Source organism: Hyperolius riggenbachi, chromosome 2, assembly GCF_040937935.1.
Source record: "Hyperolius riggenbachi isolate aHypRig1 chromosome 2, aHypRig1.pri, whole genome shotgun sequence".
In the NCBI taxonomy this organism is placed as follows: Eukaryota; Metazoa; Chordata; class Amphibia; order Anura; family Hyperoliidae; genus Hyperolius; species Hyperolius riggenbachi.
The window spans coordinates 89,706,678-89,734,295 of record NC_090647.1 but is presented as its reverse complement, the minus strand read 5'-3'; the positions used below and the strand labels follow the sequence as shown (position 1 = coordinate 89,734,295).

Here is a 27,618-nt window from a genome sequence, read left to right as displayed (position 1 = left end):
TGCGAACATAGACCTCTCCTCTCCTGCATAGCTCCTCTAGTGCCAGCTAATGCTGATTGCATCATCAGCAGAAGCTGACACTAGAGGAGCAGGGCGGGAGAGGAAAGGTTGCGATCACTGCGGGAGCCATGGATTATGTGAGCCAAGCTGTCGCTTCTCCTACTTATACAAAGTGGCAGGAGGACAAGGGGGGGGGGGGGGTGGAACCCAGGACATACTTGGGGTCCCTGGACACAAAGTAAACAACAGGGGTCATACAGGGACAGGGGACACTAGGGACAGAAGGTGACACACTGGGGACAGAGCATGTCCCACACTGGGGGACAACATGTACAAGATGCACCTGGACCATGGATGCACCAGGTTTAGCATATATTTTTCTCCCCTGGCCTTTGCCCTTTAAACTTGGGCCTGTCTAACATGCCGAAAAAATACCATAGCGTTTGACCTTGAGACCGGTTTTAGACTGGATTGGCGGCACCGCCAAAAACAGGCCTTCGGGGATAACAGCATTAATACACGTTAATCCCCTTCTGGCTGACATCGAAACAGGATGTGCCGTTAGCTTGCGCTCACTTCCTGTTTGATAAACACAGAAGTGCGTGGTAGCATTTTGTAAAAATATGCTTCCGCACATGCGCTTTTGCAACACCACTGCCAACATTTTTTAAAAAACCCTGTATTGCCATAGACTTACATGACTTTTGGTCCGACGCAGATCGCCGCATGGCAACATAGGGATGAGCTAGCGTTAGATAGGGCAGTAGGCACAGCGTGCCACAACGTGGGTAGTATGAACTACCCCATAGAGGTACATTAGGCTGCTGTGGGTTGTGGTAAATTTACCGCACCATTGTGTAAGGGCCCTGAATTTTATCAAAAGTACTGAAAATGAACTTGGAGAAGCAGTATTATGGCAAGTATGCCAATTGTATAAGCAGACAGAGGTGCCAACAGGATAGAATATTCTAAAACGTTTAAAAAGAGAGGAGGTAGAGGTGGACTTACCTCCTCCGAGCAGACACACACGAGTGTTGTGTATATTCAAAACAACACCAATTTATTTTAATACTCCAGAAAGTGCAACACGTTTCACGGGCATCTCTCGCTTCATCAGGCAATAAAAAACAGAGCATAAAACTCAAATAGGTCTGGTGCAAAGCTCAGCGCCTGTGCTATTATTTCATATGATCAATGTGGGCACACTGAGGAACCTTTTCTCCTTGTTTTGGCTTTCTAAATCAGCTTGTGGCTCCCTGCAAATCCGATTTGCGATACAGATTTGCAATTCTGATTTTCCCCCGTGCCACACGCGTCAGGGAGGCGTACGACGGCACTTCCGGGTGTGCGGGATCGCAGGCGAATCCCATGAGCCGTGCCATGCACGGCTATGGGATTCGCAGCCTCCTGAGCGAATTCTGCGGGCAGTACTGGCCAAATCGCTAGCGCAAGCAATTCGGCTGGCGGTGCCATCATCCCCTATGGCAGAGTTTCCCTGTGCGATTTGTGTGCGGGGAAACTCAGCGGATTCGGAGCGGTTTCCGCTCCAGTGGAAACGGGCCCTTAAAGAGACACTGAAGCGAAAATAATTCTATCGCGCCGCTAAACGGGGGTCCCTTTACCCCCAAATCCCCCCCGCAAGACTTGGTCGTGGATGTGGTCGTTCCTGGAGGCAGGGCTAACAGCTGCAGCCCTGCCTCCAGTCGCGTCTATCAGCGGCGCATCGCCGCCTCTTCCCCGCCCCTCTCAGTGAAGGAAGACTGAGAGGGGCGGGGGAGAGGCGGAGATACGCGCTGACAGACGCGCGTGGGTCAGGGCTGCGGCGGTTAGCCCTGCCCCAACCAGGAAGCGCTCCCCCGCTGCACCGAGAGGATTTGGGGGTAAAGGGACCCCTGTTAAGCCGCGGGATAGCGGCGTTTTAGCAGGGGCACACATGCCCCTGCTATCTATGAGGTCTGAAGCGAGATTTATTCTCGCTTCAGATTCTCTTTAATGCTATCAACAGAAAAACGCAGCATACAGTAACGATTCGGAATCGCTTGTAAAAAACAATTAAAAATCGGAATTGCATGCAGTATGCAGGGAGCCTGTATCTGTACACTAGGCTTTCAAGCCAACACTTCGCTAATAGTCAGTTTTTTTCCTTTCCTATGGTGCTCTTTATAACCTTGTAGTTTAAACAACCTTTTCCAGTTTCTATATTTGCATGCCATAAAAATGTAAGTACTGCTTCCATGTGTCACACATTGATGGGATTGTGATGGCTCCTGTTAAAAAGTAAAAAAAAAAAATGCAGGTAAAAAAAAAAAGTCTGACATAAAATGCCTTTGACAGTAATTGATGGAGTATAGAGCTGGGAAGACATTTTGTGACAACCAATTAGCAGACTCTGATGTCGGATTCTGCACAGGCTCCAGTTAATGGAGACGGAGTATAAGACCCAATTTTAAGAACAAAGGAGTGACGTGGTCGTGACTTGCCAATCTGTAACTGTGCTTAAAGAGATACAGTAGTGATATAACATAATAAATAAAATTGCTTATAAGTTCCAATATTCATTTATAGAGTATTTAGTCAGTGATTGCCTATTGTAAAATATTTTCTCTCCCCGATTTACATCCTGAAATTTATTACCGGTGGCAACAACTTTAGTTCTGTTTCGTTACTGAGAGTTCTATGCACAGAGGGAGATTACTGCTTGGCAGTTGGAAAAATCAGCTATTTCCCACAATGCAATGAGGTTCACAGACCGCAAACTGCCAGGACCATGGTCATGACATCACACTGTGGGAGTGATTTCACCACAATATCATCATCATCATCAACAACAACAAATAACATTTGTAGAGCGCTTTTCTCCCATAGGACTTAAAGCGCATAAGCATGGCTCAGACCATCGTGGTACAGAGGAAGAATTTTATAAGTCCGGAAATGCCAGGCTAAACAGGTGGCTTTTCAGTCTGGATTTTAATAGCTCCAGGGATGGTGCTGTCTTTACTGGGTGTGGCAGGGAGTTCCAAAGAGTAGGGGCAGCATGACAGAAGGCTCTATCTCCAGATTTTTTGAGGTGCACTCTGGGAGTGACCAAGTTTATAGAACTTGCTGATCTGAGGTTGTGAGAGGTGTGGTGCAGCTTCAGCAAGTCCTTCATGTATCCAGGGCCCAGATTGTGCAGGGATTTGAATGTCAGCAGTCTTGAAGAGTATTCTCCATTCTACTGGTAGCCAGTGCAGTGAGCGAAGGATCGGTGTAATGTGACAGTGGCGAGGCTGGTTTGTTAGCAATCTGGCAGCAGCATTCTGCACTAATTGCAGGCGACGCAGGTCCTTTTTGGGAAGGCCAGCATAAAGGGCATTGCAGTAGTTCAGCCGTGATGTGATGAAGGCGTGGACTAGGGTTGGAAGATCCTCTGGGGGAATCAGATCTTTAATCTTTGCAATGTTCTTCAGATGAAAGTAGGAAGATTTAACTACAGATGAAATTTGGTTTCTGAAACTCAAATCCCCATCGATTAGTACGCCAAGGCTGCGCACGAGGTTGGAGCTGTTTATGTCTGAATTCCCAATCCTGATTGGTGTTGCTTTAGGATAGAGCTGTTTTGATGGCGTGCACTGGCTTTGGACAAAGAGGACCTCAGTTTTGTCAGCATTCAGTTTCAACCAGTTATCATTCATCCATGCCTGTAGCTCAGCTAAGCAAGAGTTTATTTTTGGAGTAGGGTCTGTTCCACCAGGTTTGAAGGACAGGTATAGCTGCGTGTCATCGGCGTAGCAGTGGTACGTCAGGCCATGTCGTTGGATAAGTGTACCGAGTGGCAACATGTAGATTGCAAACAGCAGCTATACAGACCCCCCCTGATTATCAATATGAGAAAAGGTAAAGATTTTTCAGGGGAAATCAGCTTCGGATTGGGATTAAGTTCTATAATTAGTTAAAGCTACTCTTTAACTAAACCTTCTAACAAATATATTAGGATGATTATGAACATAAAATAAAGAATGGGACATTGCCATAAGTTCTCTGGTCAGAAAATAAGTTCATTTGTCAGATGGTGATTATTCAGGTTGTGATCCATTTAGAGCAGGTATACTCCACAAGCACGGCTGATAGCACATGTAGCACAAGGTAATTGGCAAGCACTCACTGGCAGAGCACGCTGCAGGCAGGAGCACTCCACATGGCTTGATTAACTGTGTCTCTGTGACCGTAAACCGTGCTCTTAGCTCTGAAAAGCCAGAGAGTATTTGCACAGAAACAGAGCCTTGGAAGAAGCAGTAAGCGAAACCGCCTTTATGCCGATCTTATCCCAGCACCCACGGAGATGGGTGTCCAATGAATCAGAGAGTGAAATCTATGTGCAGACCTCAAAAGCCATATAGACAGAGCACTGCACAGCAAACATTTTGCTCAGTTTTTGTACAAATACTCTTACAACCACATTTCTTACATCTATTTAATGCATGAATGCCTTATAGGAAACTATATTGAACAAATATGCCCTTCTATGGATTAGTAGTATGCCCTCCTGTTCCTTAAAAAGAACTATTATGAAAAGGGTCTTTCCTAAAGTCTGTGGTAAAACATTCTTCACAAAATAGCATACAAATCATTAAAGAGAACCAGAGATGAAACACCCTCATGTATTTTACCATATATATCAATGGGAACATGCTCTGTTTCATTTTTCACTGCTCAGTCTTCTGGTTATCAGCTCTGTTAAAGTCTCTGACGGAGCATTCAGTCTAGCTTCGCCCCATAATGATTGTAGCTTAGTCTTCTGTGATGTCTTTTCAAGCCCAAGTCTACCCCCTTGTGGCTCTGCTTTCCTACTATGTATCCTCATAGCAGGAAAGCAGAGCCACAAAGGGGCAGGCGTGGGCTTTTAAAGACATCACAGAAGACTGACTCCGCTACAATCATTACGGGGCAAAGCTAGACTGAATGCTCCGTTGGAGATTTTATCAGAGCTGATAACAAGAAGACTGAGCAGTGAAAACTGAAACAAAGAGCAGAGTAGGTGTTTACATATATATGGTAAAATACATGAGGGTGCTTCATCTCTGGTTTTCTTTAAAGCACAACTGAAGTGAGAGGGATATGGAGACTGCCATATTTATTTCCTTTTAAGCAATACCAGTTGCCTGGCTGTCCTGCTGATCCTCTGCCTCTAATACTTTTAGCCACAAACCCTGAATCAGCATATGCAGATGAGGTGTTTCTAACATTGTCAGATCTGACAAGATTAGCAGCATACTTGTTTCTGGAGTTATTCAGCCACTACTGCAGCCAAATAGATCAGCAGCGTTGCCAGGCAATCTGCATTGTTTAACAGGAAATAAACATGGCAGCCTCCATATGCTCACTTTAGTTGTCCTTTAAAGGACCAATATCAAAAATTTAAAGGACAACTGTAATGAGAGGTGTATGGCGGTTGCCATATTTATTAATTTATACCAGTTGCCTGGCAGCTCTGCTGGTCTAATTGGCTTCAGTCGTGTCTGAACCACACAGAAACAAGCATGCAGCTTATCTTGTAAGATCTGACAATAATGGTCTATATTCACAAAACTTCTCATAAATGTCTAACTAATCTCTGATAAAAATAACCTTTCAGCACATTTACAGGCAAAATAATTACTCAAAGTAAATTGTTCTTGATTAACTTCATTTCAATATTACTTTTCTTACCTTAAAGGGGCTCTGTAACAAAATTTTGAGCCTTATTTCTTCTATCCTATAAGTTCCTATAGCTGTTCTAATGTGGTCTGTCTTACTGCAGCCTTTACTAGTTGCAAAGTGGCTGTATTATCTCTGTTATATGATCTAATCTTCTCTCATCTGTTGGGTCTGTCGGGCTCAAGCAGTCAGGCTGGAATGTGCTGTGCTCCTTGCAAATGGATAGAAGCTATACACACCCTCTCCAGGCCCCCTGCATGACTCACACACGGAGCTACTCTCAGCGTATCACTAGCCTATGTCTTTTGTTTGAAAACACTGCATAAAAATGGCAATTACAAGCCAGGATTGCAGCAGGGAGAAGCAGAAACAGCACAGAGGGGCGCAGGAGAACATAATGAATAGAATGGTATGCTTTTTATTGTAAGAATTGTACAGTACAGATTCTCTTTAATTATATTATGTTTTTGCTTCTTGGGAGCTGAAAAATATAACAGATAAGCAGACGCGTATCTGGAAGCGTGCACACATGGCACGTGCCCCAGGCACCCTCCCTCTTCAAACAACAGGGGAGGGCGCAGTGCGGAGTCTAAGGGAGTAACAATCACTCAGCAGCCTGGCCACCTCAGTCTTTGACATATATCTACATTAGACGCTATTGAGAGTTAGCCTTTCAACTTTCCCATTTTTCCCTGTCCTGGCAGCCCCCCCTCCCGTATGCTCCCCCTACCACAGATCATGTCTCAGTCCCCTGAGATAGTGGCAGATGCTGCAGGTCTGGAGGTTACAGGATCTCCCATTCATTCCCCTCTCTGTCATTCCTCAGCCTTATTTCAGTGTGCTGTGTTTACTTTTATTTATGACACTCTCTGCACTTTAACCATTACCCTGCTGGCATCTCTGTGGCCAGCTCTTGTACACAGTCTATCTCAAATATCCAAATACACTATTTCAAGCTCAGTATCTACCTACTGATATGTAATAGGTAATCAGGCTTTTGTTATGTTATAATAATCACTGCAAATGTTTCATTGTTTTCATTCATATGAGAGTAGCGGCTGCCATATTTATTTCCTTTTAAACAACACCAGTCTCTCTGGTCAGTGGGGTCCAAATCACACACCTGAAACATGCATGCAGCTAACCTTGTCAGATTTGTCATAGACATTTGATCTGCATGCTTGTTCAGGGTCTATGGTTTAGCAACAGCAGGATAGCCTAATTTATTTAGTGACTGTTAAATTCTGGTATTTGTGTGTGCGTATGTGTTCTAATTGCGTGAAGGGGTTACCCTACCCAGAAAGGTTAGACAGGTTGCTGTTGATTGTATGTAGGTGTGTGTGTGGGGGGGGGGACACAATTTTAGTATTTGCCATGGGCGCTATCTTGCTTAGATACGTCACTGTAGATAAGGTGAAAACAGAGGAAAACAGGTGAAAAAGAATTATGCCCACTACTGTCAGAAACACATGATCAGCTGCATGCTTGTTCAGGGTCAATGGCTTTAAGTATTAGAGGCAGAGGGTCAGCAGGATAGCCATGCAACTGGTATTGCTTAAAAGGAAACAAATAGGTCAGCCTCCATATCCCTCTCATTACAGTTGTCCTTCAAGGTCATGTTTGTAAAGGCATAGTAATAAAAGCAGCATTTCAATATATTGGTATCAGTGGTGCTCTGCTTGCTATAACTGAATTGCTGTTGTTTATCCCCTGCTTATTGCCTGAAGAAGTGGGCTGTGCCCGCGAAACGCGTTGCATCTTTGGAGTATTTTCAATGAATGTGTATATCTATGTATTTACAGTCCTTGGTGTCTGCTTTAACGGAGGCGAGTGCACCACTTCCTCCCAGCAATTTTTTAAAAATGTTATGTACTTTTATCCTTCTGGCGCCTCTGTTCATTTACCAATATATTTGAGTCCACCCCAGGTGGAAGGGTGATCTACCCCCTTTCTTCCTATCTACAGAGAGCGACTTCTTAATCCTGAGTGAGGACAGGTCAATTCTCCTCACCTGCCTAATGAGTGGTTACCTAGGTGGTAACCCGTGTTTGTGAGTATTACCATCTCACTGTTTCAGTTATCCAATCAATTTTGACATACTACACCATATTGGGCTCTCGATTTCTCTTTAACTTTAGCATTTCAATATGCATGGGTACATCTTTTCTTTCAAAATCAATATCCTTAGCTTAATTCTATTCTCATCCGATCATCAGCAGTGGATTTGGATTGTGATGGAACAGACTAGGTCTATAGGTAAACAGAAGACAGATTAACCATTTCCCCTCCCCCGGGACGAGTAACTACGTCCCTGCAAACTGCCATAACTCTGTGCAGGGACGTAGGTACTACGTCCCTCCCGCCAGGCCCCCCGCTCGCCCCCCCGCGCTCGGTACCGCCGCTCATTACCGCCGATCGCCCGCCGCTAGATCAATGAATGGGAAAACAAATCCCATTCATTGATCTAATTCCCCGTGTGAATGGCTGCAGCCTTCTATACAGACGGCTCGGCCATTCATTCATTCCGTATGCGTAGTGCTTCTGTTTCCGTACAAACAGTACGGAGCTGAAGTCACTACTGAGGACATCTTGTGGTTAAATTGTAATATTACATCTCCCTTTTTTTTCAGTTTATTATCCCTAGTTACCTTTTATTATTATTATTATTATTAACCCCTGACCTCCCACACTCCCCTAAAGTTACCTTTTTTTTTTTATTTATTTTTTTTAATAAAAAAAAAATTACAAAATTAAAAAAAAAATACATAAATAGTTACCTTAGGGACTGAACTTTTTTAATATGTATACAAAAACTGTATACTACAATTACTTTATAAATTATGGGCCTGTAATTGGGGATAGACGCAAAACTTAAAAAAATGCACCTTTATTTCCAAATGAAATATTGGCGCCATACATTGTACAAGGGAAAAAGTTTAAACGTTGCAATAAACGATACAAACGGGAAAATAAAATGTGTGGGTTTTAACTACGGTAGCATGTTTCATTTTGAAAATATAATGGCTGAAAACTGAGAAATTTTTTTCAATTTTTTTCTTATTCTTCTTATTAAAACTGAGTTAGAAGAAAATAATTTTTAGCAAAAAGTACCCACCAAAGAAAGCCAATACAGTGGCAAAAAAACAAGATATAGATTGTTTCGCTGTAATAAGTAGTAATAAAGTTATAGGTGAATGAATGGAAGGAGCGCAGACGGGTGAAAACTGCTCTGGTTTTTTGAGCAGAAAAACCCTTTGAGGTGAAGAGGTTAAAGTACACCTGATCTGATAAGGATATGGTGATTGCCATTTTTGTTTCCTATTATAGGATTTATAAAGTGGCAACATAGTCTGTAGTGCTGTACAAAGTAAGAAACAAACATGGGGTACGCAATGATACAGACATTGGTGAACACCAATATACAAAATACAGAATTGGTACAAAATACAGAATTGGTAATTACAGTGACGAAAGTAATATGATGAATAAAATGTATAACACATTCCAAGACACAAAAGAGTGAGGGAGTCCTGCCCTTGTGAGCTTACAATTTGAAAGAATGAAGAGGGTCAAGAGGTGGGGAAGTATACAATATTCATACCTAGAGGCACTGTGTTTTGTGGTTATCTAGTAAGGAGTACAACTTGGACAGAGGTCAAAAGGGAAATGGCCTAAGTTAGAGCGTATGAGCTTTTAGGGAGCATTTAAAGATATCTAGAGTGACGGATATGTTGTGGAAGAGGATTCCAGAGGCGGGGAGGGGGGGGAGGGGCACATGAGAAATCTCGTATACGTGCCAGTGAGGAGGTGATTCTTGAGGAGGGCAAAAGAAGGCCACATGCAGATGTGATTGTGGTTGAATTGGTATCTGGAAACTAATGAGGAGATGTACAGGGGAAAGAGATTGAGGAGAGCTTTTTACGTTAGGGTTAAGAGTTTGAAATGGATCCTCAAATTCATTTGCAGCCAATATAGAGCTTGGCAGAGAGAGGCAGCAGAGGAAGCGCAGGAAGAAAGATGAATGAGATGAGCAGCCGAGTTCAGTACAGATTGGGGCGGCGCCAGTCTGTTAGTTGGTAGTCCACAAAGTATAGTATATTACAAAAGTAGATGGCACAGTAATGCAGAAATAAAGGAAAGATGATAAGGATGGGCAGCCAAGCACAGCAGTGTGTGATTCAGGCAGTGAGCAGAAGTGAAAAGAGTTGTGCTGGAATAGAGGGGAGAATTTTTGATTGTACAGGGAGTGCAGAATTATTAGGCAAATGAGTATTTTCACCACATCATCCTCTTTATGCATGTTGTCTTACTCCAAGCTGTATAGGCTCGAAAGCCTACTACCAACTAAGCATATTAGGTGATGTGCATCTCTGTAATGAGAAGGGTGTGGTCTAATGACATCAACACCCTATATCAGGTGTGCATTTTTATTAGGCAACTTCCCTTCCTTTGGCAAAATGGGTCAAAAGAAGGACTTGACAGGCTCAGAAAAGTCAAAAATAGTGAGATATCTTGCAAAGGGATGCAGCACTCTTAAAATTGCAAAGCTTCTGAAGCGTGATCATCGAACAATCAAGAGTTTCATTCAAAATAGTCAACAGGGTCGCAAGAAGCGTGTGGAAAAACCAAGGCGCAAAATAACTGCCCATGAACTGAGAAAAGTCAAGCGTGCAGCTGCCAAGATGCCACTTGCCACCAGTTTGGCCATATTTCAGAGCTGCAACATCACTGGAGTGCCCAAAAGCACAAGGTGTGCGATACTCAGAGACATGGCCAAGGTAAGAAAGGCTTGAAAGACGACCACCACTGAACAAGACACACAAGCTGAAATGTCAAGACTGGGCCAAGAAATATCTCAAGACTTTTTAGAGGTTTTATGGACTGATGAAATGAGAGTGAGTCTTGGTGGGCCAGATGGATGGGCCCGTGGCTGGATTGGTAAAGGGCAGAGAGCTCCAATCTGACTCAGACGCCTGCAAGGTGGAGGTGGAGTACTGGTTTGGGCTGGTATCATCAAAGATGAGCTTGTGGGGCCTTTTCGTGGTTGAGGATGGAGTCAAGCTCAACTCCCAGTCCTACTGCCAGTTTCTGGAAGACACCTTCTTCAAGCAGTGGTACAGGAAGAAGTCTGCATCCTTCAAGAAAAACATGATTTTCATGCAGGACAATGCTCCATCACACGCATCCAAGTACTCCACAGCGTGGCTGGCAAGAAAGGGTATAAAAGAAGAAAAACTAATGACATGGCCTCCTTGTTCACCAGATCTGAACCCCATTGAGAACCTGTGGTCCATCATAAAATGTGAGATTTACAAGGAGGGAAAACAGTACACCTCTCTGAACAGTGTCTGGGAGGCTGTGGTTGCTGCTGCACGCAATGTTGATGGTGAACAGATCAAAACCCTGACGGAATCCATGGATGGCAGGCTTTTGAGTGTCCTTGCAAAGAAAGGTGGCTATATTGGTCACTGATTTGTTTTTGAATGTCAGAAATGTATATTTGTGAATGTTGAGATGTTATATTGGTTTCACTGGTAAAAATAAATAATTGAAATGCGTATATATTTGTTTTTTGTTAAGTTGCCTATTAATTATGCACAGTAATCGTCACCTGCACAAACAGATATCCCCCTAAAATAGCTAAAACAAAAAACAAACTAAAAACTACTTTCAAAAATATTCAGCTTTGATATTAACCACTTGCCGACCGCGCACTCATACCGCGCGTTGGCAAAGTGGCAGCTGCAGGACCAGCGACGCAGTATTGCGTCGCCAGCTGCAGGCTGATTAATCAGGAAGCAGCCGCTCGTGCGAGCGGCTGCTTCCTGTCAATTCACGGCGGGGGGCTCCGTGAATAGCCTGCGGGCCGCCGATGGCGGCTCGCAGGCTAAATGTAAACACAAGCGGAAATAATCCGCTTTGTTTACATTGTACGGCGCTGCTGCGCAGCAGCGCCGTAAGGCAGATCGGCGATCCCCGGCCAATCAGCGGCCGGGGATCGCCGCCATGTGACAGGGGACGTCCTGTCACTGGCTGCACAGGACGGATAGCATCCTGTGCAGCCCTGATCTCCGGGGGGGGAGCAGGTAGGAGAGGGAGGGGGGAATTTCGCCGCGGAGGGGGGCTTTGAGGTGCCCCCCCGCCAGCCACATGCAGGCAGGAGAGATCGGACCCCCCCCCCAGCACATCATCCCCCTAGTGGGGAAAAAAGGGGGGTGATCTGATCTCTCTGCCTGCTACATGATCTGTGCTGGGGGCTACAGAGCCCACCCAGCACAGATCACTCAAAGCGCTGGTCCTTAAGGGGGGGTAAAGGGTGGGTCCTCAAGTGGTTAATGAGTTTTTTGGGTTCATTGAGAACATGGTTGTTGTTCAATAATAAAATTATTTCTCAAAAATACCACTTGCCTAATAGAGTTGGGCCGAACGGTTCGCCTGCGAACGGTTCCATGCGAACTTCCGTGGTTCGCGTTCGCGTCCCGCAGGCGAACGTTTGCGGAAGTTCGGTTCGCCCCATAATGCACCATGGAGGGTCAACTTTGACCCTCTACATCACAGTCAGCAGGCCTAGTGTAGCCAATTAGGCTACACTAGCCCCTGGAGCCCCACCCCCCTTATATAAGGCAGGCAGCGGCGGCCATTACGGTCACTTGTGTGCCTGCATTAGTGAGAGTAGGGCGAGCTGCTGCAGACTGTCTCTCATAGGGAAAGATTAGTTAGGCTTAGCTTGTTCCTGGCTGCATACCTGTTCATTGAACCCACCACTGCATACCTGTTCAGTGAACCCACCACTGCATACCTGTTCAGTGAACCTGCCACTGCATACCTGTTCAGTGAACCCACCACTGCATACCTGTTCAGTGAACCCACCACTGCATACCTGTTCAGTGAACCCACCACTGGCATACCTGTTGTGTTCAGTGAACCCGCCACTGCATACCTGTTCTGTTCAGTGGACCCGCCACTGTATACCTGTTCAGTGAACCCACCACTGCATACCTGTTGTGTTCAGTGAACCTGCCACTGCATACCTGTTCTGTGAACCCGCCACTGCATACCTTCTCCGCCACCACCAACAGGGTCCGGGACTCCAGGCGGATTGCTGAATTTTTTAGGCCGCTGCTAGCAGCGGCCGCTGTAATAATTTTTCTGGTGCGTGTACATGACTGCCTAATTTTTCTGGCTGCACTGCGGGCAGCTGCAACAACAAAAGAAAAGGCATGTACATGCGCCCATTCCCCTTCATGATCATTACCTTGCCGTGGTGAAGGGGCTTGCGTATCACAATGAAGCAATGACCGGCGCCTAGATGAGTGTCTCGGGGGGCACACAAAAGATAATAAGGTCGTTGCTTCATTGTGGTCAGACCAAATTTGATCAGCTGGACAGTCACTGTTCTGTCATTCAGCTACATCAGCCAGGCGACCATATGGGCTGTAAAGCCACCAAAACCTGCACTCTCGCCATGGTGCGCACCAGTCCAGCACGGCCGTCACTACACAAACAGCTGTTTGCGGTGCGTTACACGGTGAGTTTGGTGTGTCAGTGTGAAGCAGTACCTTAATTACACTACCTGATTGATGTATACACATGCAAGATGTTTTAAAGCACTTTAGGCCTGTCATTTAACATTCAATGTGATTTCTGCCCTTAAAACGCTGCTTTGCGTCAAATCCAGATTTTTCCCGGGGACTTTTGGCGTGTATCCCACTCCGCCATGCCCCCCTCCAGGTGTTAGACCCCTTGAAACATCTTTTCCATCACTTTTGTGGCCAGCAGAATTTTTTTTCCCAAAGTTCGCCTCCCCATTGAAGTCTATTGCGGTTCGCGAACGTTTCCACGAACCGAACGTTCCGCGGAAGTTCGCGAACCCGGTTCGCGAACCTAAAATCGGAGGTTCGGCCCAACTCTATTGCCTAATAATTCTGCACTCCCTGTACAATCGAGCCATCAATAAATACCAGCAGCAGACAGGCAGAAAATGTGGAAAAGGGGAATTGAACAATTAAATGTTGTACCACTAAGCATTAAAAAATGTTTGCCATCTTGTCAGTCTTGTTACCTTATTGGTCACAGAAATTACATATTTAACTTTAGTTGTCCTTTAACCATTTATGCCGCGCGGACATGAGCCTCACATCTGCAGCGGCAGCTGCTACAGCCGCAGGGCCACGCTAGTCACGTCCCTGCAGTTTGGTGGGTTTGCACGAGATTGTGCGGGCAGCTGCCCGCGATTGCGAAGTTGCTGGTAACGGGAGATTGGCTGCCGATCGTTAGATTTATGAATGGGAACAAAATTCCCATTCATTAATCTCCCCGCAGGACACCGTGATCGCAGGCTTCTATTAAAGCCTGAGTCACTTCCCCAGTTACAATGCAGCAACACATTGTTTCCTATGTAGCGTACTTGTACGCTACATAGGATTTGCTCAGCAGGGACATCCATAAGGTGAAAAATACCCGTGGGCTGAAATGGTTAAAGCATGTGTATCACCAGGACCCACAACAAGACTGTTTTTGATTTTTTAATCATTTTGCTCAGTTATATCAACAATATGCAGTTGTGTTTACAAGTTTACATACCCTGGCAGATTGTAAAATATGTACCATTCTTTAAAAAAGAACCCGAGCTGGCATAATACCATGAAAAAAGTACTACATCATCCGAGGGGTTAGCCAGATCGAGTGATCAATCCAGGATGCGGAGGAGAGGTAAGTAAAGAGCAATCGTTACACCAAAATAATACAATTAAAGAAAACACAGCAATATGAAGATGGTCCTTGTTTAAAAGTTAGACGCACTTAGTTCATAATACAGCATAATGATCCCCTCACCCCCATTTTTTAGCATCAATGACTGCCTGCAGTCTTTTTGTGGTAGCGGTGGATGAGGGACTTTCATATTGTAAAGATGCCCGTTGTTCTTGGCAAAAAGCCTCCAGTTCTTCCAAAATCTTGAGTGTTTAGCCCTGCATGGGCAGTAATACCGCAATGTTGTGCTCCACTGTCATGTTGGAACATCAATTGCACTCCAGGCTGATGGGTACAAGTGCACCAGTGCTGTATCCTTAACCCTTTCCACTTGTATGTCCCGCATAGCAGATTCCTGGCAGATCCCTAGCAGGTTCCAGGTTATTTATTGAAGATTCCTTGCAAATTCTTTACAGAGCGGAGCAATGGCAACCTCTGCAGCAGGTAAAGGTGGCACAGCGGATTATGGAGGACAGCAGCACAGAATCAGATGTGCAGGATTCTGGTGAGGACAGTGACTATACTGTCACTGATGATGAGGTATATTGCTACAGTGATGACACTGATATTGATGAGGCTGATGAAAGTGGGGAGGCTGCTGAACGTGGGGAAGGTGATGGTTATCACATAAAATGGGCAAGCTTCTCTCCTACCAGTGACTGCTTGCTGCATAATTTTCCTTTTACTGTGTGTACTGCAGGGGTACAACTGCCTGCAGCTAATGTTCCAGAAACTGTCAGTGGGTTTTTTGAGCTTTTTTTTTTTTTTTTTACACCGGCCCTATTACAAGAAATTATTAATGAAACAAATGATTATGCAAAAAGGAAGTTAGAAAATAATCCTCCTTCACCCAGATCCATCTGGAGGAGCTGGACTGATGTTACTATGCAGGAAATAAAGGCATACTTTGGAGTAATTCTTAGACTGGCACTGCAAGAAAGGGGACATATTCAGGATTTTTTCTCAACTCAGTGGATTAATTACACCCCCTTTTTTGGAGATATTTTTTCTGGCGAGCAATTTAGTCAGATTAATGATTGCTGCATGTTTCTCCACCCATCAGTAGTCATGAAGGCCATCAATCTAGGGGTTGGAAGGTCAGGAACTTGACAGAGCATATGAAAGAAAGATGCAAAAGTCTGTTTGTACCCCATAGGAATGTAGTGATTGATGAAAGCACAATTAGTTTTAAAGGAAGATCAAAGTACAAGATGTACAATCCTCAGAAACCAAGCAAGTGGGGGCTACGAGTGTTTTCTATGGCTGATTGTGAGACTGGATACCTCTTTGCCTCTTTGCGTTTGAACCGTATTATGGATCTGCAACTACGGAAAGCTTGCCAAGGCCAGACTTGCCATTTTCAGCTCTCATTGTCCATCTTTGTACAAATCTGAAACAAGCCACTCCTGGACATGGAAACCATTTATTTACAGATCAATTTTATACCAGTCACATATTGGCACAAGAGTTACTAAAAGAAAATCACATAATTGGAATGGTCATGCCCAATCGTAAAAGTCTACCAAGTGAAATAAAAAAAATGAAACTGAAGAGTTGTGAAGTTCGTGCTTGGAAACTTGACAGTGAAGAGATGGTGTTGGAATGGAAGAATAAGCGTATTATACAGATGCTTAGCACTTTCTACCCTGCTACTACAACGACACAGCAGAGAAGAATGAAAGGTAGAGTGACTGAAAATGTAGAGAAGCCCACAGCAGTCGTAAAATATACTAAACACATGGGAGCAGTTGACCGATTTGATCATTATACCAGTAGTTACTCTTTCAACAGAAAGTCACTGAAGTGGTGGAGGAAGACCTTTTTTGGTTGTTGGAGCTGGCAGTAGTGAATAGCTTCATAATTTACAACCAGTTGCATCCACATGAACCAAAGGATCATATCAGCTACCGCAAGAACCTAATTCTTGAGTTGGTTCGCGAACAACGAGCCTTTAGGCCTCAGCGGAGATATGGCCGCCCTTCTTCATTGGGCGTGGAGGAGCGTCTAAATGGTATCCAGCATTTCATTGCTAATATGCCCAATCGAAACACCAAAGATTGCACAGTGTGCAGTGAAAGGAAGACACCAGGTGGCAGTCGAAAAAGTACCTATTATTGCGAAACTTGCTCACGCAGGCCAGGATTACACCCAGGAAATTGCTTTAAAGTGTACCATACTTTGGCCAACTTCTCTGCTACCAGCCAATAGAAGACATCAAACTATCCAAATAAGGTATGAAATTAAATGTTATAATGTGTTCTTTAAAATAAGATATACCATGTTACTGTGTTACGTTCTATGTAAGAATGGGAGCGAGAGTAAGAGGGAGAGTGCATTTCTGTAAAAAAAAAACTCCTAGTAGAAACGACTCCCTTTAGGAATAAACTCAGAGTGGAAAGGGTTAACCCTCCTGGCGGTTTGTCAAAATCCGCCAGGGGGCAGCAAATACGTTTTTTAAAAAAATAATAATTTTTTTCTTCATGTAGCGAGACGAGGTCTCGCTACATGATAGCCGCTGCTCAGCGGCATCCCCCCAACCCCTCCCGTTCAAAGAACGGGATCTCTTGGAGGGCTTCCCCCGTCGCCATGGCGACGGGGCGGGATGACGTCACCGACGTTGTGACGTCAAAGGGGACTCCGATCCACCCCATGGCGCTGCCTGGCACTGATTGGCCAGGCAGCGCACGGGGTCTGGGGGGAGGGGGGGCAGCTGCGGCGACGCGTATAGCGGCGGATCGGCGGGTAGCGGCGGCGATCGGGCACTGCACGCAGCTAGCAAAGTGCAAGCTGCGTGCAGCAAAAAAAAAAATTATGCAAATCGGCCCGGCGGGGCCTGAGCGGTGCCTCCCGGCGGCATAGCCCGTGCTCAGCATGGGCTTACCGCCAGGGAGGTTAATGAACTGCTGCTCTGACAAACTTCTGCTTTGTGGAATACGCTTGTTCTTGTAAGGGCTATTCTGCCAGTATTAAAGATGGCCACTGGGATTTAGTCAGGTGACTTGAAGCCATACCTATAAGAACGGAAGTTCCTCTTCCCAAAAGCCACACTGATGATGCAGATTTGGTGAACCATGTAGGAAGGAGGAGCCTCAGGAGGCATGCTCGATCATCACTACAGGTCCACATCGCTTCCAGGTGATCCCCACTGAGATGCCATGCGGACGCAGGCAGATCGCGGGATACCAGCCACACACGCCAGACGGAGAACTGTCTATCTCACACAGCTGACCCTGTGTGAGTATAGTTGGGCCAAGAGGACTAATGGTGCCTACTGAGAGGCAAAGTTACAGGGGTGCTAGCAGTTTTTTAAAAGCGAGGAGCGCTGCCATTATGACCAGCCTTATTGCTGGACTCTATGTGGCCCCATGTTAATTGTTTGATACATTACTTGGAGAACTCTGCGCTTTACTAATGCTATTACAGTGTTTCCCCGAAAATAAGACACTGTCTTATATTAATTTACCCTTCAAAAAATGTGCTAGAGCTTATTTCCGGGGAGGTCTTATATTTTGTGGGGGTAGCCATCATCTTTAGTGTATATAGCCAGATTCCCCCTGCTCCCTACTAAATAAGCCCTAGTGGCAGTCAGACCTGTAGATTCCCCTGAAAGAAGCCCTAAGCGGCAGACCTGCTCTCCGTCCACCCGTTTTACTCCCACCGCTCCTGGTCCTGGCTCCCTCCTGCAGAAAGTCCGGACCGCCCTAAAAGAAGCCCTTAGCGGCAGACCTGCTCACCCCCTTCTGCCCCCCTCCCCCCAAATGCCTGCAGGCTTGCTTTACCTCCTTGTTGCTACCGCTCCTGGCCCCTTCCTGCAGAAAATCCAGGTCCTCCTGCTTATTCACGGCATAATTCACACCGCAGATTAGCGGTGACGTGTGCTAAAAGGCAGCTAATGTATCCAGTAAGAGCGCTGCCCTATACAGGCAGTAACCTCTGTTTACTACCTGTATAGGACAGCGCTCTTACTGGATACATTAGCTGCCTTTACCACACGTCACCGCTAATCTGCGGTATGTGAATTATGCCAGGAATAAACAGGAGGTTCTGGATTTTATGCAGGAAGGGGCCAGGAGCGGTAGCAGCGGGGAGGGGGGAGAGAGCTGATCTGCCGCTTAGGGCTTCTTTTAGGGGGATGCAGTCTGACAGCCACTAGGTCTTATTTTAGGAGGAGGTCTTATATTTCAAGCATACTCGAAATATATACTAGGTCTTATTTTCAGGGGATGTCTTTTTTGGGGATAGACGGTAACAGACAAGCTTGTCAAGTTTATGATTCCGCATTGACTCTTTGGACTTTGTTACCAGGAAGTGACCACTGTCCAGGCGGACGTACAGTGTCTGGCTGCTTAATCAAATATATCCAAACATGTGATTGTTGTGAATCTAATAGTCTCAAGTGCTCAAGGGACTCTCGGAACTGACTCATTGGAGCCATAAAGATGCCCTCATCATTGCAATACAATATATACACATACTTTGGGGCCTGTGTGTCACCTCTAGTGGCTTGTCCTTTTAGGCTGTGTGATGTGTGTGATTGGGGCAAGCACATCACTCCAGAGGTTTCTTGGGGTTTTTAATGATTTATTTAATTCATCTGTGTGTTTTTGTGATTGTCCAAGAAATCATTCACAATTAACTTTATACAATTTTTGGAATCATGAGGCCTGGAGTAACTACCCCCCCCCCCCCCCACACACACACACACACACACACACATTTAGTAACTTTAGTTGCAGGCCCAGGTTATATCAATGCCCCTGAGCTTGGAGGTGGATAGATTTGGCTGCACCCAGTTCAGGTGGCACACAGTTTACTTTCCTATGAGGACTAACATCAATTTTTCCTGTGATGGGTACAAATGGTCTTCCAATATTCCCTGATAGCATGCTGCATTCATCTTCCCATCAAATGTAACCAAATTCCCTGTGCCACTGTAGCTGCCACACCCCTAAAACATCATATATCCACCTATGTGCTTCACAGCAGGGATGGTGTACTTATCATTCGCTTTGTTGACTTCTCTCCAAACATGGCGTCCATGGTTGTGACCATGAAGTTAAATTTTGTTCTGTTCACTCTAAATTACTTTTTTCAGAAGTTTTGATGCTTGACAAGGTGCGGTTTTGCATATTTCACGTGGTCTATTATGTGACATTATGGCTTCTTTTCATCAACTCAACTCAACTCAAGACAATTTCACCTCAAATGTCTCCTTTATTGAGCATCTAGAAACAGCCACACCACTTTTCTGTAGATAAATCTGAGTGCTAGTTGAAGTTATTACTAACTTTTCTTGGCAGTTCTGGCTAAAAACGTTTTGTTGGTCTACCTGACCATGGCTTGGTGTCAACAGAACTCCTCAATATCCACATCTTTATAAATGTTTCTTATAAGTTATTTGATAGTTCTTTAGCTTTCCCCTTAGCAGAAAAAGTGCAGGTAAGTGTCAAGAGCCCATAATTTCACTGAGGTTCAATACAGAGACTACTGTAATTCCAAGCAAAGAGTGTGTGTGTGTGTGTGTGTGTGTGTGTGTGTGTGTGTGTGTGTGTGTGTGTGTGTGTGTGTGTGTGTGTGTGTGTGTGTGTGTGTGTGTGTGTGTGTGTGTGTGTGTGTGTGTGTGTGTGTGTGTGTGTGTGTGTGTGTGTGTGTGTGTGTGTGTGTGTGTGTGTGTGTGTGTGTGTGTGTTTTCATGACTGCCATTTGGGTGCTTACACTTGTCATTATGATGTTAAAGAAACAAGAACAGACAAACAAAACAAAACACAGTTGTGTGATAATAACCCAACCGCTAACTGTGAATGAAAGACAACAGTTTGGGCATGGTCCATTGTATTTTTTACAAATAACGGCCAATGTTTCCCAAATACTGCAAGGGTATGTAAACTTATGCGCACAACTGTACATACCAACATGGATGAATAATTTATTTCAGCAAGAAGTAGGTCCTTAACCTCCCTGACGTTCAATTGATGTGGCCACGCGGCCACGGGAGGGAAATTTTTGTTTTAAAATTGCTTTAAATAGAGTAGCTAGCACTAGGCTAGCTACACATGTGCCCTAAGTCCCCCGGCACCGCTTTGATCCCCCCCCCCTGATCGCGGCCGGCTATATTTACCTAGCTGCGATCTTGCGAGAACCGCAACGTCCCTGAACAGCTTCTGTCGTCGTTATCGCGACGATCGGACATGACGTCTGATGTCAAGACGTCATGATGTCATGCGCAGTCCCGATCCTCCCCATAGCGACGCCTGGAGGCTATTGGAGAGGCTGCTCCATCGCGGGTTCCGGGGGGAGGTATGTATAAGGGCGGCGATCGGGGTGATCAGAGAGTGCCGGGGGCGATCGGGGGACACATGTAGCTAGCAAAGTGCTAGCTACATGATTTAAAACAATTTTTAGTAAGAAAAAAAAACCCACCCGGGGTCATGCGATCCCCTGCGGCGGTATGGACGAGCTGAGCTCGTCCGTACCGCTCAGGTGGTTAAAGAGAGTTGGAAGCCTTCAAAAATCTCTTTTCACTTGTTAGTCCTTTTCAGCAATACAAACTATGTATTTATACCCCCCAAATCCCAGTGCATTATTCCACGACTTTTCAGGTTGTGGACTTTACTGCCTGGGGGAGGCAGACCTTTGCGCTGTAGTAGCTCTGCCTCTGCTGGAGTCAATCTCTGCTGATCTCTGCCTCTCCCCGGCCCTCTCAGTGAAAGAAGACTGAGAGGAGCAGGGAGAGGTGGAGATTGCTGGAGATTGACTCCAGCAGAGGCAGAGCTAATGCATAAAGCTCTGCCTCTACCAGGAAGCGATCCCCACGTTTTGCCCCGGGGATTTGGGAGGTATAAAGACATTGGTCTGCCGCAGGAATGTGGCATTTCAGCTATGATCTTATTGCTGAAGAGGACTGGCAAGTAAAAAGAGATTTTAAGGCTTCAGACTCTTTAATCTGCTAGAATATATTTACAAGTCAGCTTTGTAAAAACTACAGCTTTTCATCAGTCTTTTTGTACAGATTAAAAGACAATAAAACACATCACATTCACAGTAAATGTTAGAGAGCGGATACTTACTATGGAATGACAGGAAGAACAGTCCATGCACCCTCATTTTCTGAGGTCTCATGGAGGAGCAGCACAGGAGGTGGCTTCTGCAACAACAAAAAATATATAAATGTGAATTCTAATTGACAAAATGGGAGAATAACCAACTGCTGGCAAAAAAAAGAGACTGTAAAACCATGTGTTAATCCATGAAACCTATTAGAGTGTAATATAAAGTTATCTTGTTGGCTCTTACACCACTGGAGTCCTTTATTTACTTCTATTGGTCATCTCTTTAATTCAAGTGTTCTTGCAGATATTGCTCACATATGTGGCAGACACCTTCTAGACCTGTATCATTGATTGAGACTAGTGATAGTCAATGAGATGCAAACAATTTTGAGCTGATGCAGGGGGAAGGTTGTTTGCTGCAGTGTGCCTCGATTGTTGTTTTGTATGTAGTAAACAGAGGGGCCAAACAAATAAAATAGACTAAAATTGTTAAAAAAATGCTTGGAAGGCAGTGGTAGACTTACCTGTTAAAAGCAGACACAAAAACTGTACATTTTAAAAGGACATACATTTATTGACATACCCTACAAAGTGTTGCAACACATTTCACAGGTATGACCCTGCTTCTTCAGGCAGTAAAAAGGATAATATAACAGTGAATGGTCAGCGATGCATCAGGCTCTTCGATTGTTGTTTGCTGGGAGGCCTGGAGGGGTATAGTTGCACCCCTGTCTGTAATGTGGCCCTTAAGACCCATACCTCCGACACGATTTTTCGCAAAACAAGCATTTTTTTCACAATACGTTAAACGAAGCGTATTTGCCTTTTGTTTAACAAAAACTCAAACAATGTTTCACGACACACTCCACCCACAGCGATCATCTTTCATTCTTGAGCGATGGCCATGGTGGATTGAATCGTTAAGAATTGTTTCAATCCTCAATGACTTCTGCGGGTTTTGCCACGATCGCAACGGCGCAAGCAACGTTTGCCAATACTGCCAGATGAGTAGGCAGAGATTCCTGATCCATCAGGCCATTGGTACTCAGCTTTAGCAAGACTATAGAATGAGTCAACGTCTGAGTACAAAGGCTATATTGTAACCTAAACTATCACATCCAAGGATATGTATAGGTAGCTTCACATTGTTCTGACTTTCTTGTTCTATTAAAACTTAAAGGATACCCAAGGTGACATGTGACATGATAAGATAGACATGGGTATATGTACAGTGCCACGCACACAAATAACCGTTCTGTGTTCCTTTTTTTTTCTTTCTCTGTCTGAAAAAGTTAAATATCAGGTATGTAAGTGGCTGCCTCCTGACTCAGACAGGAAGGGACTAAAGAGTGACCCTCACTGATAAGAAATTCCAACTATAAAACACTTTCCTAGTAGAAAATGGCTTCTGAAAGCAAGAAAGAAGTAAAAAGGGGAATTTCTTATCAGTGAGGGTCACACTGTAGTCACTTCCTGTCTGAGTCAGGACTGAGTCAGCCACTTACATACCTGATATTTAACTTTTTCAGGCAGAGAAAGAAAAAAAGGAACACAGTATAGTTATCTGTGTGCTAGGCACTGTACATACCCATGTCTATCTCATCATGTCACTTCGGGTATCCTTTAAGATAGTCTTTACTTTTATGTTCAAGCTTTACTATACAGTATAATGGTGGTTTTATGATATATTTCCCACTTCTGGAAGAAGCTCTCAATAGATTTATTTTACTATATTCCTATATAAGAATATGAACATTCAAATTACTTAAATTAGATTCTAATAAAAGCTGATTGAAACTTCAGCACAAATGACAGGCCTCCGGCTACTGCTCTCATTCATTAAAGTAATGGCTAGCACACAGACCATACAGTGATATTCTGAGTGACAATCACCAGCTGTTCAACACCGGTACAAGTTAGCTGGACAGTAATTGCATTATTTGGAAGCATAGACCTCTGTAGCAATAAAACCAAATAAATTAATACAAAATCGTCAAAATTGCTGCATTGAAGGATACAATAAAGTGCTAGTACTGGCTATATAACACAATCCCAAGATCACTCCCAAAACAGGCTGCATACAATCTGCAAGTAGAAATAAATATATATCTTCTTGATTATCTATAATCACACCGAAAGCCTGGTACACACCTTCAACTATGATTGGCCAGTTAATGGCCAATTTTACCACCTCCATTCAGATTGTGTAGGTAAACTCTCATATTACTGTCTGAAGGTTTGTGTCTGTCTGTGTGAGCTGGCTGGTGTGTGAGCTGGCTGGTGTGTGTGTGTGTGTGTGTGTGTGTGTGTGTGTGTGTGTATGCATCTGTCTGTATCTCTGTCTGTTGGTGTGTGCGCCATCTGTGTGTCTAGCTGTGAGTGTGCATGTTGGCTGTTTTGTGTGTGCTGGCTGTGTGTTTGTGCACATGTGTGTGTTCGTGTGTGCGTGCGCCGGTCTCTGTGTAATGTGTGTCTGTCACAACACTTCATACAGGGTCAGCCTGCGCGTCACAATTCATACAGGGTCAGCTTGTATTTTACATGTACTTTTCTTCAATCGTTTTCATAAGAATCACTTAAAAATGTTGCAATCACACATTTCTGAGTAATATTGGAAAAGGCTTATTTTTCTAGATTAGTGGGCAGAGTACAGATAGAGAGCGTGTTTTTTTTATCTCTAAGTGAAACCTGGAAGATTTCAGCTTGTGCTGCTGTTTCATGTCAAGAGCATTTATTGAACTTCATTTGTTTTTCTTGTAGGTTGCGATAACTGCCTCTGAAATGGGGCGAGCCAGCGCAATTGCCTGCCTTTATAAAAACACATTAATGCTGTGGTAGTCTCTGATAATATATATTCACGGTCACTTTGATCTTAATGGACCAGAACAAGGATTAGATTCAAAGAAAAGGCAATTTATGAGTGTTTTTAATTAGAAGTTTAACAATTGAATTACAACTAAAAGTAACCCAAAAATAATGTGCTTTTCCCACAGGAAGCCGCAATTAATGAATGCCAACAAAATAATGCCACTAGTGATAATCACAATGCAAACCTAAAGTGAAAATTAACTGATGAGATAAATAGTTATATCTATAGTTATATCTATATCTATAGTCCTAATTCTTTTACAGCCTTTATCTCAGGTTCTCTTTAAGCTGAGGGCAAGATGCACTTACTTTCCAGAAAAGGCATTTGAAGGGATATCTCAGAGTGGATATGCACTTCACATTTTCTCCTGAGTTTTCTACTAGGTGATATTTTGAAACACGTTAATATAATCGCTTATAGACCACCAAATACTCAAAATAATTTTAACAGTACTTTTTCACCAATTCTTGACACTTTTTCAGTTACTGTATTTTAAATAGACATGAAAAATGATCTCCTAGGAGAAAACTCTGGCGAAAAACTGAACAGCATACGGGCCATTGTCTGCATGAAATGTCCTCCTCCTTTCCATGCTTGTGCACATAACTTCACTAAACCATTAGGGCAAAAACCCACTTGTACGTTAACTGGCTCTACCCTGTGCTCGTCTATGAATGATTACACTAGACTTCAAACTATTTCAGAAAGGAGGGAGGGGGCAAATGATTCAATGGCCTTTATTCAATTTACGTTTTCTCCTAAGATTTCTCCAAGGTGATAGTTTAACAACTCATCAATAAACTGAACTGCCTTATAAGCCACCAGCCAGCAAAAAGATGCGCGCGCAGAATACGTTTTTCAGGACTTTTCCCACCTATTTTTGGGTATTTCTTCACTTGCAAAATGCTAAAAAGTAATTTTAAACAGAAGATAAAAATGTATCTCTTAGGAGAAAACCAAGAAGAAAAAGTTAATTGAATAAGGGGCATTATTTTTAAAAACAAACCTGTTTAGGGGATTTCGAAGGACAGGAAAATAAATGGGGGATATACGCTAGCTGTAGCTCCTGTGGATGAGGGAATCTGGACTGGGCTTGCACAAGTATGGTCCACACATGTGGAGCAGAACAAACCCACTGCATGGCTCTTTTCTCTGTGCATTAGCAGCAACTCCTACTGGTCAGACATGTGTGGACATTACTCATGCATGTCCAGTCTGGATGCACTCTTGCATGCCCAGGAGGGCTACCAGAAGAAACCCATTGGACAAGCTTTTGTAGAATAGGGTTAGAGAGACCAGCACTTGAACATTGCACTTAAGGAGGATACGGGAATCCTCTGAACCAGGGACTTACCACTTCTAAGTATTTCACTTTTTTTCCTCCTGACTACATGTGCACTCTGTACAATCAGTTGACATCATATTATCTAGCAATATAAAAAAAAAGGCACAATCAGGCCACATGGAATGGAAAGAAAAGTATTGGATGGCCTGAGTGAGCCTGCCATATGTTACACTGTGTTATTATTTTGCGTGTTGGCTGAACACTTTGTGGCTTCTATCAGTACATTGGAGGAACTCAAGTTATATGATGGAAAGCCAATAAAAAATATGCATGCTTGATTCATGTGCAGAGCATGTGTTGGAGCAAACTCTTTCCAAATTGTGACATAAACAGCTGAAGTACTATATTTAGACTTGGGGGAAAAATGCTATATGTGAATTTGCTTAGTGGCTAAATCATTTATATGCATCTCCCGTAACTCACCCCTCCTGAATCGCCTTTAAAAAAACACATCTGTCACTCTCCAACCTTCGAAATCTTTAAAGAGGAACTTGAACCCAGGTTCGAATTTAATAATAATAATGGCAGTATTTGTATAGCGCCTTTCTCCTGTCGGACTCAAAGCACTTGCGAGGCAGCCACTAAAGCGCACTCAGTAGGCAGTAGCAGTGTTAAGGAGACTTGCCCAAGAAACTCCTTACTGAAATAGGTGCTGGCTTACTGAACAGGCAGAGCCGAGATTTGAACCCAGGTCTCCTGTGTCAGAGACAGAGCCCTTAACCATTACACCATCCAGCCACTGCGTGAAATAGGTTAAAATGAAGGCTTCGTACAATGTATTGAATCCTCAAGATCAGGTTAGCTTTGACCTTCAGCTCCTTCAGAACCTAGCACACTATCCTAAACCAGCCAGCTAATCAAAGAAGCAGGATTAAAATCTAGGGGGACAAATATGCCACAGCAAACACCACGCTTCACACATCTAATTCCAATCAGTAGCTGCTATCCCCTTTTCTTTACTTTTTCTTAAATAGATCATCAGGGAGGTCCATATGGCTGATATTGCGGTGAAACCAGTGAAATTTCAACAAAGTTCACAGACAGCAAAATGTCCGGCCCTTTGTCATGGGAGGGGTTTCGCCACAATACCAGCCACACAGACATTCCCCGATAAACTATTCGAGAAAAGGTAAATATTTCTCATGGGAAAGGGGGTTAAGCTACTGACTGGAATGAAGTTCAATCCTTGGTTGAAGTTCCTCTTTAAGTGCTCCCTCAAAACTTACTTTTTCTAAGCATACAATCTAACTTAGGCCATTCCCCCTCAAACCTCTGACCAAATTGTACTCCATACGAGATAACCTAAAAACACACTGCTTCTACATATACATATTGTTATCTACCCCACCTCTGGTTCCCCACTTATTTCTTTAGATTGTAAGCTTGCAAGGGCAGGGCTATGCCCCCCTTTTGTGTCTTGGCATTTGTTGAACTTTTTATTCATCATGTTACATTTGTCATGCTACCATGTGACTACCATGTTTACCAATTCCGTATTTTGTACCAGTGTCTATATTTGGTGTATGCCATTATCTATATTATTATGTGCCCCATTCTCGTTTCTTACTCTATACAGTGCCACAGAATATGCCGGAGCTTTACAAAACAATAATAACAGTACTACTGCTATTCAGACAAGCTGGCAGATCCATAGCACTTTCACAAAGCACAACCACAAAGTGGCGTGCCAGTTCAGAGCCAGCAGATTTACTTGTTGCGGGACAAGCATAAACATGGTACTACAGTAATGAATGCCACCCTGCTGGAAGCTCAAGCAAAACAATTACTTCAAGGATACTGGCCGTGAAATAGGTTAAAATGAGGGCTTCTTACAATGTAACGAATCCTCAAGATCAGGTTAGCTTTGACCTTCAGCTCCTTCAGAACCTAGCACACTATCCTAAACCAGCCAGCTAATCAAAGAAGCA

The 27,618-nt window shown here is 44.0% G+C and overlaps 1 protein-coding gene across 2 annotated transcripts in view; it reads right to left on the bottom strand.

Annotated features, from left to right (window-relative positions):
• B3GLCT (beta 3-glucosyltransferase) overlaps window positions 1-27,618 on the bottom strand; it is a 632,866-nt gene that overhangs the window by 219,118 nt on the left and 386,130 nt on the right. For both annotated transcript variants that reach the window (XM_068267036.1, XM_068267037.1), the window contains one exon: window positions 21,495-21,571. In XM_068267036.1, the coding sequence (XP_068123137.1) occupies window positions 21,495-21,571 (77 nt within the window). The remainder of the gene's footprint in view (window positions 1-21,494; window positions 21,572-27,618) is intronic.